Below are 16,121 nucleotides of genomic sequence, written 5' to 3'. Positions count from 1 at the left end.
AATATTCAAAGTGATTATTGAATGTGTATTATAAAGTAATATTAACAAAAATAATTTTTATTTTTTTTTTCTTAAATAGACCAGGACAAAAACGGATCTCAAAGCAGATTTGGAAAAGGACCAGTACTTATCCTCTCATGCAGTCTGGTCTAAAATGTGATCTGCTTTCAAATTACTTGTTTTAAGTATTTAAAGTTTTAAAAGTGTTTCTAAGTATTTAATTTTTAAATACATTAAAACTTCAGAAATGGAGCAATATCTTGGTTTAAATATGGTGCTGTATTAAAAACACTGTCCAGTATTTTTATTTGGTGGGATAAATTGAATTTCGTTTGTATGAATTAGAGAGGACTAATTTTTTGTATGTCATCTAAAAGAAGTCATAGGGAAACGATGCCATTCTAAAAGTGGACAGGAGTTTTTACTTTTTCTGTGTTGACACTGAAATTCTATATATGCTTTCAGAATGAGGAGGTAAGAAGTTACAAAGGAAAAAAGTGTAGTTTGAAGAGAAAGAAACAGGGCTAAGGATTCAGGTAGTTTTTCTTGGACAAAACGCAGGCCAATTTTCTACAACAGCAAGAGATATAAGTTTAATCATATGAGGAGAGGAAACACAACAGGGAGGGTAACCTTCATGTACCAGTAATGAAATGCTGTGAATATTCTGAATGAAGAGTCTGAACAAATTGCATCATGAATGCCAGCTTCTGCCCTTCTGTATATTTTTTTTAGTACGGGACATTTGAGCTTGACACAAACATCTGCTTTTGTTTGTAAGATTTTTTTGTTGTTGTTGTTTATAGGATAATAGGTGGAATTAATGCTTGTTTCATATAGTGTATTATTAGCATGTGGGAATGAGCCAGGTACACAAAGACAGAATATTCCATAGGGTATTGTCTCAAATTATCAACCTAAATTTATTGCTTTACATTCTCATTTGTGCCAGTGCTACTCTTTTACGCTGTGAGACAAAAAATACGTTGAGAAAATGTTTTGTTTGTTCAAAGATGAAAAATACGGGATTACTGAACATTTGCATTCAGAATATATACAAAAATACAATACTGAGCATACTATTAGTGTAGTAAAATATAATTCCCATTATTATTTATTTAATTGGTAGTGCAAGTGCAAGAATAGTATACAATTTTTTTGAGTTAGAAATAACACATTGCTGTTTGCTCAGTTTTTTGATTGAAATAAGGGAAGCAGCTGAGGACTGCTTCTTTTTATTATTGGAGAAGAGCATATGTTTTAGTGGATTGTTGAACAGGGAAAGAGAAAGGGGCTCAATATAAGGAAAGAGGACAGTACTAGATCCATGAGGAACATGATGAAATACATGAGGCCATCCCCTCGTAGAAGAAAAAGTGTGATTAAATACATAAGTAATATAAATATATTTAAGTAATATAAATAATGCATAACAATATGTAATATTTATATATTTATATATAAATACATAAATACACACCCACCAGTCCCACACAATGATCCATGAGTGAAATATGGCAATAAGTGGAAATCTTGAGGGGAAAAAAGGCAAAAAAAGAAGGAAAGGTGGGGAGGGAGGGGGAGTTGAAATTTGCAGTGTGAGTTCCTTTCTTTTTGCACTATTTGGTTAATTTGTTACCTTCCAGCCAAATTAAAAACAAAAATCCTGGAAGCAATATTTCTTCCTCTAGGCTGTTGAATCATTGAGTGTCCTTCTGTAAGTGTACCTACAAATGATTAAGAGATCCATCCCCCAAATGAGATTGTAAAACATTAAGGTCTAGAATATAAACTTGCTGGCTGATATTTAAGTAGAGTTTAAAGAAAAGAGGTGGGAATTTCCTTTTGTGCAGGTAGCTTCTTTTATTCGTCCTCTGTTTTCCTCTAAGACTAATCTATCATCTAATTCTAACTATAAAATACAGTAGAAATATTAGTCCTAACAGTGGTAAACTGAGTTGAAATCAATATTAAAGTAGATATATATCCTGCATTGGTACTGTTTCTTCTAGGCCTTCAGCCATGTTTTATTCTACAGCCAGTCAGGGTCAATATTGTATCATAGAGAAAATATATTGAAATCAGAAGACTTGTTGATAAAAATAATGCGATTTTAATAACACTCAAGAATAATTACCACTTACTTCATCAGAAAAACCACCTTGGTATGATAAAAAGTAAAGATAAGGTAGAATGAAGGACAACCAACAGAGAAAACTTTGTGGAACTTCGACTGCTTCTTTCTAAAGCAATAAATAATACTTCAATCAAATTTCAAAGAGAGGGAAAATTGATGATAGGGTTATAGACAACATCATCGTTATCTGTATCTAAAATGCTATTTTCCTTCCATAAGCTCTTTCTCTGTCATAAAGGCTCTTAAGATGTTTTGTTTTGGTATTTGATCCTAGTTGTCTGAATGGTGCCTCAGCCTGCACCCAGTTTGTACATAAGCAGATATTACAATCTGGTGGCTTCCTTCTTAAGCTGTAAAATAACTTTCATGTCAGGTTGTTTTTTATTTAAACTTTCTTTTGTGAAGGCCATGAATTAGATTAGTAACCTTGTACTGTCCTTTTATCCTTAGGAATATTCCCTCTCAAGTAGGATTCTGCTCCTGTGTTAAAGGGTTTGCTGCTCTGAACATAGGAGAGGTTTTCTTTCAAGTCAGTCTCAGCATCTTTGCAATAAATGTTCAAGTAAATAACATTGTCTAACATTCTGAAAGCTTCTCTCTTTCTTTTAGGAATTTGTGAAAGAAAATGACATAATGTCATTTAGCAGTGGTGGACAGCTTTCACCTGGGATATTTTAACTGTCAATGAAAATGAAAGATATGACTACTTTCTTTGGCCAATCAATACATCTGCTTTTTAGCAGCTCACTGTACTGATGGACTCATAACCTTGGAGTACAGCTTTTGCCTCTAAAAATTGTGCAATTTGTGTTCAAGCTGTAGTTATTTCTTACATAGTCCCTCCTATCTCTGGCTCTGTAACAGAGCACATGCACTGCAGTGATGAACCTGTTGGTTATTGTGCTTGTTTCAAATCTCAGGTCTGAAATTCTAATTGATGAGAATTTCATACATGATGATTCTCTGTGTGTCTGTTCATGTCTGAGAATACAAGGGTCTGTCAGATTCTTAAACATGTTCTCCATCAAGATCCTGGACTAAACTAGTCCTTTGAGGTATAACTTGGGCAACCAGAAGCCAACAAATACATTTTTTAGTAGCTAAAAATTTGTGCAAGTGCTAAAGAATTGCAGATATTTAGAAACAAGAATTTCTGCATAGATTCCCGTTCTTGGGTCAGCTCATTTCCACTCTGAGAGTCTGAGGCCATTCCTAGTATTTTTTGGACTAGCTGAGGCATTGTAATCTAAGTATCTTCTGAGGAAAACCTTAAACGGACAGATGGCTTCCAACCTGTGTTTTTATCAGGGCAAAGCAATAGCAGAGGTTAATTCAGAATGGCGTGCTTTGCTTGTATCTGTTGTTCTTCATTGAGATGTAGATCTCCATGATGTTAGCTAGGTGCAATTCAGGAGGCTGGGGAACATTCACATATTTGTTCTGCTCACAATGTGCACTGTGTTATATCAGAGTTCTACCACTATGGCTGTGAGAATTTCAATGAGGTCTGGCAATGTTTTTTAATTACGTAGAACTTAAATGAGGGCTTGCCTTCCTGCCCATAACAAATAAATCTGAGGTGGGCAGTGACAAAATATAAAGTTTACTTCACTGTTTTCTTAAATAATGTAGGCATGTTGAAATTAATGTGTGAAATCATAGATTAAAACTCATTAACTTCCACTTACAGCTAGTAGCTTCCATTTGCAGCCAATTCCTTGTAGTGAAAATAATTCCATACAATCTTTGTGTCTTCAGAAACTCTTATCATAGAGTTGATGAGGACACTACACCCAGGTGTGTATTCTGCACTACAGGGTACATGCTAGGAAAAAAGTCTCAAAATAATTAATTCATTGGGGATGCAGTTGATAAATTCTATGAAAACAGTTTATCCAATTCATATGCTTTGAATGACTGAATTTATTACGGTTTTGTGTCTGAGAAGTTTCTGTCTGGATAGAGAAATGATGAATTTTCAGTTGTGAATACCGTGTCAGAATGTGTGAGAAAGAGTTGGTCAGTATGGCTTACGAGAAATAGCAAGCCAGATTTAAAAAATTATATGGTTTTATGGATGATTCCCTTAACTTTTGCTTTTGATACATTGATTTTTCAGGTAAACAGAAAAGAAAATATTCAATATGCTTTGTTCAAGTGTAAGAGCTGTAAGAGCCTTGATCTTGTTGGTTAATAGAAATACATAGTTTAGATACATAAAACATAAATTATTGTTGTTTGTGATACTTTTCATGTACAAGTAAACTCTAAAAGTGTACTATTATAGTAACATTTTTCTTTAATATTTTTCCCAAGTTCTTTGATGTAATCTCAACCACTGAGAAACCATTGGCTGAGCAAGACTGGTATCATGGTGCAATTCCAAGAATAGAAGCCCAGGAGCTGTTAAAACAGCAAGGAGACTTCTTGGTGCGAGAGAGCCACGGGAAACCTGGTGAATATGTCCTTTCTGTGTTTTCAGATGGACAACGGAGACACTTTATCATACAATATGCTGATGTACGTCTCTGATATAGTACTGAATATTCAATTTAGGATCTACATAGCTTACTATAGCAAATGGATTTAGCCTTTATGTGAAAGTATGAAAGCTGTTGGAAGTATTTCCATCAGTGCAGGAGTCAGGAGTAATGGTCGTTTTGGGAAACAAAGGAAAAGTATGAAGTATCAAGTTAGTCAGTATCTTATGTCTTATACTGAAAAGCCAAGATATTTCTGTAAATGTTTTGAAGTATGGAAATTGTTACTCTTTATTTATGCATGTACATTTGGTTATTGGTTATCTGGTTACTCATTTTTGTAGTTGGTGCAAAGTAGGCTACTTCTAATTCGGACTATAAAGATCCCACTGCATATTCCTGAAAAATGCAAGCAGCCATGCAGAAGGAAGTCATCTGTGTTGGTTTTTATACATACGGGAATTGAAGTCCCTGTTGCTTGAGATGCTTATTTTCTTGTTCAGTATAACACAAACACTTTTGGATGTCGCACAGTGTGTATGCTTCTAATTGATCTCCTTGTTGCTCTGAGGAAAATTGGTGACTTAATGAACAATATATTAATTATTATCTGCCTTTATACAGTGTATTTCTTTTTATTCTTCTTAGTGCATTGCTTGGTTTTTTAATGTATGTATTTTTGTTTTACTTTGCATGATTTTGAACTTATTCAAAATGTGACAAGTTTACATAACATTGGTAGAAATTTTTCTTGAAGTATGAAATTGCAGCAAATAATTCTCAGTTTTGATTCAGTATTGCTGTCTTTTCAGTCTCTTGTGATAAAGTTTCCCATGTACAGAAAAATTCTCAAATTTAATCACATAATCATATTACACTGAGGGAATTTCATTGTCCGAATCCCCAGATGATGCAGCATGCCTGGGGTAACTCAATATTGTGTACCTCGTTTATTTCCTTTTAATGAGAAGCAGTGATATTTTTTAAACTTCAGAAAGGCTGGAATGCTTCTCTAGGATTAATGATTACCCACTTGTCATGCTGGAAAGTGTTCATTAGTTCTCAACTAGAATTTTCCTTGTAGAAGTGAACATACAGTCAGTGTTTATTTTATTTTGATTTTATGACCTTAAAGTATTTTGATGTGTCAGAGCACTAAATGAGAAAATAGAAGCAGTAAAATTACCTGTACCTAGAATCTTACAATCTTGGTGCTCCCTGATCTGCCCAGCAGAAATAAATGTACATTATATATGCAGTCTAAGTGAAATAATTGTGGGCAAATCATTGTATGTGGCAAGTAGATCTTCAAAAAGATGGATTGGACTTTCAATTCTAAGTTCCAAGTATTACGTTGGAGCAGACCTGTAAGCTGACTCTTGTTTTGGGAGGTGAGGGAGGGGGAGAAGGGTGTTCCACCAAAACAAAACAAAACAAGCTATCTTTATCTCCATAATTTTGTACGTTCTCTTAGAAGTTACATTTGAAATATAAGGCTGATACTGTTTAACGTTGCTTAGCTTGGACAGTCCTAGCATTGTCAGGTCAAGATATTTATTTGCTTGTACATTTACCTGTAGAGCATTATGTTCATCTACTCTTGGGATTAATTTGTGGTAATTTTCTTGTCAATCATGGAAGTTAACACTTTTTTTTTTCTTAAAGATGTTCAGTACTCTGTATGCATTCCTATGGGATGAATTTTCTGAGAATGAGTAAAAGCTCATTAAGCTCTAGAAAGTACTTGTTGGCAGTGTTAGGGTCATATAGTGAGGGATTCATGAACGTTTGTGTAGGCAAGTTCAAGGAGAGTTTAGTACAAAGGATTTGTTTGTTTATACTGGTATAAACAGTGTGGAATTGGGTCTCTGACTGGTCAAACCACACTCTTGGATTGTTAACGGATCTCCATATTTTCTTCTGAATCAAATACTGAAGATGAGAGTAGGACATTAGTTTTAACAGCAATCCTTTAGTTGTGTAAGTGTTCTGTCTCTGGCTTTTATTATTTTAAAGGCTAATCTTGGTACAACTATGTGTGTGATAAATTAATCATTCGACTTGGAGCATCAAAATTTACTGCTGCTGTTCAGGGCTACCATTGTTTTCAGTTCTGCTTATTTAAGGCTGTGCTATTTTAAAATTTTTCTTTGTTAGTGATCTTAGTAAGGATCAGGTTTGGCCTGCTCTGAAGGTTTTACATAAATGGCAGCAGATGGGCACGTGGCTGGATCTGGAATGAGGAAACAATAGGCAATAGTGATGGTTGTGCTGAGAAGACTCAGGATGGCAAGTTTTTTGGATCATCAGCACAGAAGTATGAAGGAGCTTATTTGAAAGGAATGGGAACTAGTGTTAGTGGTCAATCAAAGCTGAGTTACTATTTGATAAACAATAAAGACTATGAAAACATTTTTATGATAGAGATCTGTGAGTGTTAAAAAAGCTGACATGACCCAACTGTCTTTACCAACAGTAATGACATGTTTCAGGAAGTTAATGCTTAACCCTTAAGGAAAACAATTAATTTAGAATGCACTATGCAAAGAATTCAGCCCTGGGGGCTAGAAAGAATGCATGCCAGTGGTAGAGGTGTTCATTGCCCTATTGTGAGAACTTGAATCACCATCTGTGCTCTGAGTTTTTAAAATTGCAGTACTTGTTCATTGTTGCTTTGTCAGGCTGGCTTATGGCAGCTACTGCCTGGTGGGAAAAGCTCTCTAACTGTAGATGCTGAATCTTATGAATGCAAGAGACTTTATCATGTTTTACATTCAGCTGCAGGGTCCTGCCCAGTTTCTGTTTGAAGCCTGTGTATGATTTGCCTTTGTCTCTAGCTCGTTTAGACTCTCCTGATAAATACTCTTTAATAAAGACCAATCATGCATCCTATACTCTACGCCAGGGATTTACTAATTTTAGGAGACAATAAATGAAGAAAGATAAGATTAAGATATCTATTTCCTGTTTATCTCTTGTTGTCTATTTTATCCTATAGATTTTTTAGTTTGCTGGCCGTAATTTTTAGAAATAATTCTGAAGTTGGTGTTTTTTCTGGCTTAGAATATTTTTATTTCACTCTGTAGTAATTTTGATTTTAACTGGCCTATCTATTTAAATGAAGAGTTTAAATCGTTATTTTATCATATTCCCTTAAATGACTGATGCAATAATTTTGCATTTATTAATTTACCATTTTCCTAACATTTTCATCATTCCAGTTACGTTAATATAAGTGGTATTCAATAGGTCAGAAAAGGTATCTAAAATAACTCTATAAAAGCGTACATGTTATTCTGTATTGTTACTAGTGAAGGAAGTTTGTTAAAGCACTTTTGCAGTTTCTTGTTCAAACTATTGCTTATAGAGAAATAAATTTTTCATTTTGCCTCCTACAGAATCAATATCGTTTTGAGGGAACTGGGTTTCCAACTATTCCTCAGCTCATAGAACATCATTATACAACAAAGCAGGTTATTACGAAGAAGTCGGGTGTTGTTCTGCTTAATCCCGTTGTTAAGGTAATGCATACATTCTAGAACCTTTTTTTAACTGACAATTATTTTGGGGGGTTTCTGTTATTATTTAAATAAGATCCTATGAATCTTCTCAGAAGACTTTTCATTTTTGTTCATTTTGTGACTCTGTTACTGATCTCTTTCAAGCTTCTCACTTCTGTTTCATACATTCACTTAAAACAACTCTCCATCCTGATTCTTACTATGAATTTCTGCTATTTTGAAAGAATGGCATTTAACTTCGTACCAAGTATCCTCATACTTTTCATTTTCACATTTGGAGTGCTGAGTAATTCAAAGTACTAGTTCATTGCCCTTCCTTCTATAAAGTAAAAAAATTCTTTTATATAATGGGAAAGGTCTCATGAAATTTGGAAGACTTATGACAGCTCCATTTTGTCTCTGTTTTATATCACCAAATAAGTTAGACAGAAGAAAAGATTCTGATATTCCAGCATCAATAAAAATTTTAAACAAAAATTCTCTATTTAATCAGGAAGCTATTGCAGAGTCTTTCAGGGTGGGAATAAAAAGGGCTATGTATTAAATTGTATCAGTGTTTCTAAGAGTCTCCTTGCACTTCTTCCAGCAGTTTTGCATTTAGTATCTATCTAGTTGGTATTTCATTCGTAAGCCAACTCCACTTATATCTTTTCATCTTAATTATAGGTAAGCCCTTTGTTCTTGATATATTTATTTTTTCAAGACTGGTTTCAAACCTGTGTTCAACAAAATTTTAGGAAGTATGACAATTTGTATTTCACCATTAGTTACCTACTCCAGGGTCCTAGTTCTTCCTGTTAATAATCCTGAGAAAGACCGGCATGTTATTTTGCTCAAAATTGCACTTAATCTGCACTCATCTATCCTATATAATTTTAAAATTTTGTTAATAGGACATTGGAAATACACATATTATGTTAATATCTTGCTGATTACTAAACTGATGGTTCATTGAACACAAGTTACTGCTTACATTCATTTTAGATCGCATGAGAAAGCATGGGACATTAATTTTGATGTGTGAATATAATTCTTTTTGATATAAATAGCTTAAGCTACAAATATGAGGTGGTCAAGCTCGAAATCTTTTAAAATCTGTTTGCAAATTTCTCTCTCTTTAATACCGTTTGTTTTAAATGTGTAATGCTTTTTCTGTTTCCCGACTGTACATACTGTGAGACCACCCCTGTTTTACCAAATGTCAAACGATAGTATAGTATATTATCACATAATCTTAGTTATTGGCTGTTAAACTGTAAAACACATAATCTGTAAAACAGTATCTCTTCATTCTCTGTTGCTTATTTTGAAGAGAGGGAGTTGCTTATTCCTGCCTTTTTTGTTTCATTTTGTATCTTTTTTTTTCATAGAGTTAATTTCAATTTATCCATAGTCTTGTGTAACAGTAGCCGATACTTTTTCTAGTACCCGTCTTGTAGAAGAAGTATATTCCCAAATGGCGTTCCTGGTCCAGCGGCAGCAGCAGCAGGAGCAAATTCCTCCCCAAGCAGCAGCTCCGAGCGTTCTCCTCTGAAGCGGAGAGAGCAAGAGGGAGCTCGGAGCTGCCCCAGCCGTTTATTTCCCAGCCCAGTTCTCATGGTATCTCTCAGATGAGAGAGTAACCAGCCCCATCTTCCCGGGGCACCTTATTTTGTCTCTGTTAAGTACCCACCTGGTCGTTATTGTCTCTTAGCAACAAAATGAGAAAATTCCCTAAGAGAAGGAACAAAAAAGGAACCTAACCTCCAACAGGCCTTTTGTTTTTCTTCTTCTCGGGGTGGGGGGGAATTAAGCGGGTTCACTCCTCTTGACTTGAGTTAGTCTTAGTATGAACTAAGTTTAGTATTAACTAAAAATTACTGGAAATAATAGTATTTCTCTAGGATTGTGCTGTAGTTGGTAGTAGATCTGAGCTGCAGTGCACAACTACTTCAGCTGCTCACGTTTGCCAAAAATTATGCAAATAACCAGCACGTATCCATAAAATCCACAGGCTGCATCTGTTTTTTTCATATGACTTACCTTGTCCTGATATGCATCAGTCTTAATATTCAAGAGTACTTCCTTTAGGGGTTAGTAAACCTTTCTACTTCCATTCTGATATGTTGCGTGAAGTAATGGAAAAGGGTGACTGTTAGAATTAAGGAAATTATTGAGTGACAGGAAACTGATTGTATACGTTTTTTTAAATATACATATCACATAGATTGCATGTAGGCTTTCATGAATTTATGAAATGTCAGTTTCTATAGCTACTAATACTTAGTGTAAACTAAAATCAATATATAGTATACTTAGTACTACCTGATCAGCAGTTTGGCCAAATAAGGCAGTGTTGAAAAGGGTGTTAGCTACGTGATTTGAATTTCTTTAGAGAAGCTGTTCTCAAAGGTATGTAAATTGTTTTGGTTTGAGCGATAATTTTTTGGTGGTTTTAGTTCGCCCATCTGATAAAAACTATTTGCTGTATTCTGAAGAAGTACTTCAGAATGAAGCAGAAGACTGTTGTGAGCTTTCCTTTTTAATTTGCATGAAACTCTGGCTTTCATGTAGGAAAGTGGAGACATTTTAAGTCGTTTTCAGAAGTAGCATGTGCACTCTGACACCTAGTGTTGGGGGTAATTTATGCATCGTGTGCTCTTACCAAGATGTCTAATCATTTCCTTAAAGTTCTTTTGGCATCTGCAAAGACTGTTTTTGCTTTGTTCACATTATAGCTGCAGAGCAGTCATTGTCATTTTATGTAATCTTTAATCTTTTTATGCAAATTTCTGTCCCTGTAATAACCTATTTAGAAACTGAAAATTAAATACAACAAACTTCACAGCAAAAAAATAAAGTTATGCTTTTTAGTTTGTTTTTGCTTTCCTTCCTTCCCACAGTCATTCATCCTTCTTTACTGTATTAGTAAAATTAGTGTTCACCTTCTGTGACGTTGCCCTTGAAAGGAATAGGCTTAATTGTGTCACAAAAGACCTGTCCCATGTCCCATTTCATGTAGACGGAATTGCCTGCTTGGAATTTTAATGATTCTGTAATAATAGGATTTAAATTAGAAAAACTGAGGGCATTAAAAAGATATCTGCAAGTAACTTCTTTAATGGAAGAGTGTCTCATATTTATTTATAATCTCCTAGAAAAAAATGCACATTACATTCTTCAGAAGGTTGTTATTGATGGACTGACTGGTACATAGAGCCCCTGAGTAACTTAGAGCACACCCAAGGACTTTATTAATAAAAATGCTGTTTTAACTATACTGGATGCATTTTAACCTTCTAACATCTTTGACCTATAGATTTCTTGAAATATATAATTTTTTTTTTTACCAATCACAAATTTACCAAATTTTTACCAGTCACAAAATCTGTATTAAGTTGGAATGTACCTCAGTTTGAGTGCTAGAAAAGAGACTCAAAAAAATAAGGAATACCATTTTTATTTAAGTGTACCTGAATTAAAGTTTTCACTTGGATCATGACTACACCTTTGAAGCAAGTCTGTCCAGGATGCACAACTGCTCATGGGAGGGAATTCAGTATTCAGAACCAGGAAAGATCTAGCCTGAAATAGTGCTTTTCCCCTAAATACATGTTTCAGATTCTGAGCACCAATCGATTCACTCTGGAGATCTGCTACTATTTCACTAGTGCTGAATTAGTCATGGTATATGGATGCTCTGTAGTTAATTCAAATTCTGAGCTTATGGAACAAAATTAACTGCTCCTTTGTCAGGTGAGTTAGGCCATGTGTTTGTTACTAGTAACTATCATTTTAAAATTCTGGATCTATTTTTATGTGACAAACAAGCCTGTGATATGGTTTGATACATTTTGTGTACATAGGAAAATGGTGGATCATAAATGATGAAAGAAAAGTGTTGAAAGAAAAAAATAGGACAGGTATTAGTAGTGTTTCTAATGCTGATAAATGAGTTTGCAAATGACATGAGAATTCTCTGCAGATCTGATCTTGCAAGTTATGAATATATTGATGAGTTAGACAAGGAAAGAAATTCTGAAGAGTTAGAAATTTAAGTCAAAGATTTTTCTTAATGAAAATTCATTAGTGAAAATCTTGTCATGATGCTAATTTTTTGCTGGTGGGTTTTCTGGAGGTGTTGTTTTATTTTAGCAAAGCAAGCTGAGGTTCACTGTTGCAGAACAGTGCTCTGAGTGTTGTAGTGTGTACCCCTCAGGCCAGCAAAGCACATAAGGAGGAAGTGGAGGAGGGTGCGGGACAGTCTCAGCTTCAGAGCAGCGCTCTTCTGCCTGCTGGGAGACACTGGATAGAAACAAGGACACTTACAAAGGCCAAGTTTATCACAAAGTAATGCTGTCACACAATTATAGATGCTCGTCTCATGGCTGGAGACAATTAAGATGCTGCAGAGGGAAGCAGTGGCAGCAATGGTGCTGCCTGTGGGAAAGATCATCTTGAGTCTGTTTTACCTGAGGACAAATCTTGAAGAGCAGAAATCTGAAAGGCAGAAGCAGCCTGTAGCAGGGAGTGAGGCAGTTACTGCAGCTCTACCGTGGCTAGATTTGTCACTCCAAAAAGGATTCCTGTGGCACTCTGGATTACCTGTGTGATACCCACCAATTTGGCCAGGCATTCTGTAGGAATACCAAGAAGCAAGGTGGTTGTAGTCTTTGGGTGTTGGTTTTTGGCCTAAAGCTGTAATTCCTCTGGGTGTGGTTGAAGTCTAATACACGTGTTTTTAAATGTCAAAATATATCTTCAATTTTTTTTAAGGAAATTGAATTCACCATTAAAATTGAGTGTTTATAATATGCAAAATACATACTTATAGGAAATGAATGTATTTATTGAATCTGCACAAAGTGAATCAGTAGCATAGAGATATTGACATTTAAAAGCAGAGTTTCATGTCTTAGTATTAGAGATGCATTTCGTTTATGTTCTTATTTCTTCAGAATTTGGAGAAGTGTCACATAATTTGCTTCTAACATTTTTTAGCAGAGAATATTGCAATATTTCTGTCAGGTAACAAAAGGAATGCGTCACCCTTAATGGTGGCCTGTACTTGTCATGATATGTCATCCTGTAGAGAAAAGAGAAAAAAGAGTGTAATTTCTTCCTTGTGTTAACTAACTACTGAACCAAATTTATGTGTAAATTCAGGTATATTGACTACTTTCAAAACTGAAAGGATTTATTGTCTCAAAAAATCTCATTAAAATGCATTGTAATAATCGAGGCAGATAAGGCTACTTGAACAAAGAGTAAAAATGATTGCTTTATATTCAGTGATCAAGGTTTTCTGGTAGTTTTTTTTTTTTTTTAAGAGGTCATGGCAATATATATCTGCTCTATTGAATGTTTCTGGTTAGTCGTGTTTTTCTAGTATCTCTTTCCATGATCAGGTTTAGATTAAAATTGAAAGGTAACACTCCTAAAGGGTATAAGCATTATGCTCAAACCTAGAAGAAAAATGGATTTTATCAAGTATATGAATTTCATTTTAATAAACACAATGTAATTTTTGACCAATCTCATAAAGAAAAATCTCTGTCCTTGAAATTCTAAATGGAAACCCCGGCAGCATGTGCATTCCTACTTTCTGTACAATTTTAATATAAAAGTATTGTAGAATGCCGTGTTCCTATGTGGAGCACAAATTGAACAAAATGAGTTATCTCAAACACAACTGAAACAGTAGGAAGTAGAAAAAATAAGTAAAATTTATGAAGCAAGAGATGGAAGCAAGCCATTCCTTCTTATTAAAAAAACAAAAGGTTTGTTGTTAGGAAGGGGTGAAAATTATTAAATGTAAGATTTTAGAGGAAGATTTTTGATAATTGGTACCTAAGAGAATAAACTACTTAATCTTTCATCAAAGATTATTTAATTTTACTAAATTTTGTGTTACAGAACAATAAAAAATTGTATTAGAATTGTGTATAATTGCAGCAGCTTTTCTGTTGAACTACCACAGTGGGGTTTTTTACAGTTTCTGAGTTCTTCCCCATATTTGGAATTCAAACATTGCCTAATTTTCCCCTAATTTTATATAAATTCCCTAATTTTATATAAGATTGTGAGTTGTAAACTTTTTGTAGTCCTCCAGTTATATTCTTCTTGTTTTCACTAGTGCAGTCAGGATGACTTTAATGCAGATAATACCTTGAGTTTTTGGTATTTTCATAGTATGTGGCTGACAAGCACATAACCTTCCTTGAATGTGGGCTCTCATGGGTCAAAAGACACAGTGCAGATTAAGAACAGGAATGAGTGCTGTGCTTTTATATTCCTTTGTAGAGTTGCAGTTGAGCATGGTGGGGTACTGTGAAGTAGCTTGTGGTTGCTTAAGTATTTCAGCCTCCACCAATTTAAGTGGAACAAAATGTTAAAAAGGGGTGAAATTACATTTAAGCTGTGGAGAACCAAAGGATGCACACAAAAGGAGCTACAGGGTAAGAAGGGTACTGTTTTCTTAAATCAGGTCTGTGAATCTGATGTATGTAATAATGTCTGAATTCTCAAGAAGATCTGTTCATTTAAATGTTGATTAAGGAGGAATTCAGGGGTGAGAATAAGTAGAACTTCAGGATTCCTTATTTTCAGGGTAGATACTGTACTTAGCCTACTATTGAGGGTAGTGCATGGATTTCATCATCAGTTCATAATGAAGTAAATGCTATTATCAATTCTGTCCTTTCTGTTGCTTGGATTTCTTCCTAATAGAGTTGCCAATGATTTACACAGTGTAATACTAAAATCAAGATCACCCCCAGAGGGTGGTTGTCAGTGGTACAAAGTCTAATTAGAGGCCAATAACTACTGCTGTACCCCTGGGATCAGTACTGGGTCTAATCCTTCCTTCATCCATTTCTTCATTAACAAACTGGGTGATGGGGCACGAGCAGTTTTACTGATGAGACCAGTCTTTGAGGAGGGGCTGATACACCAGAGGGTCAAGCTGCCATCCAGAGGGACCTGGACAGCCGTGGAGAAAGGGTTTGACAGGAGCCTCATGCAGATCAAAACGGGAAGAGCAAAGTTCTGCAACTGAAGGAGACAACTCCAGACACCATGACATGGTAGACGTAGGTTTTTCCCTTATCTCTTATGTTCATATTTTAAATTGAAAGTATGAATAGTAAATTTGTTTGCTTAATTGTAGACCATTTTATTCAAAAATAGTTTTGACACATTGATGAAGTTATAAACACTGCATAATTAATTCTCAGAGTTCTGAGTTTTAGAAAAAGATGAAGTAAGGTGCAGCTAAGCCCGACATAGCTGAGCATTCACTTCTCCTATGGTAGGGTGGGGGAATCAGAGAATCAGAAGGGCAAAAACTACGGAAGTCATAGGTTGAGATACAGACAGTTTAACAGGTAAAAACAAAAGCTGTCCCCACAAACAAAGCAAAACAAGGAATAAATTCACTGCTTCCCACTGCTGGGTAGGTGTTCAGCCATTTCCAGGAAAACAGAGTTCTATCACATGTAACAGTGACTTGGGAAGAAAAATGCCCTCACTGCAAACCTCTACCCCCTTCCCTCTTTTTGCCCAGCTTTATATGCTAAGTGTGAAATGGGATGGGGTATCCCTTTGGTCTGGTTGGGGTCAGTTGTCCCCTCTCACCTACTTGTACAGCTGCTAGAATAGGTGGTGAATTCTTCATAACATTCATGTCCACTGTTTACATTTCGTGTTCAGTTTTAGAGAAGAATGTGCACACACGCATGCCATAAAGATTACTTCATGTATAATCATCTTTGTCAAGAGAATAATTTAGCATTTAAAGCCAAAATATAACCCCATACTTAGCTTCAGTGAACAGAATTACCCCAGCCAAGACCAGCAGAGTAGATTGCTACAGACCACACAGGAAAATTTTGTCACTGATACAGGAGAGAAAACATTGCTGAAGACAACATTCAGAAGATTACTAAAGTAATAATAGAACCTGCTAATATCTAGCAGAGCCATTTCGTATGTTTACTGCTTCCC

General features: G+C 35.2%; 1 protein-coding gene across 2 annotated transcripts in view; it reads left to right on the top strand.

The window, feature by feature from the left end:
* Positions 1-16,121, top strand: part of FER (FER tyrosine kinase) — a 153,003-nt gene that overhangs the window by 76,704 nt on the left and 60,178 nt on the right. For both annotated transcript variants that reach the window (XM_014877306.2, XM_088157412.1), the window contains exons 12-13: positions 4,454-4,657; positions 8,016-8,138. In XM_014877306.2, coding sequence (XP_014732792.1) covers positions 4,454-4,657; positions 8,016-8,138 — 327 coding nt within the window. The remainder of the gene's footprint in view (positions 1-4,453; positions 4,658-8,015; positions 8,139-16,121) is intronic.

Source organism: Sturnus vulgaris, chromosome Z, assembly GCF_052056855.1.
Source record: "Sturnus vulgaris isolate bStuVul1 chromosome Z, bStuVul1.hap1, whole genome shotgun sequence".
Taxonomy (NCBI): domain Eukaryota; kingdom Metazoa; phylum Chordata; class Aves; order Passeriformes; family Sturnidae; genus Sturnus; species Sturnus vulgaris.
The sequence above is the reverse complement of the archived record's forward strand: the minus strand, read 5'-3'. Positions and strand labels throughout refer to the sequence as shown.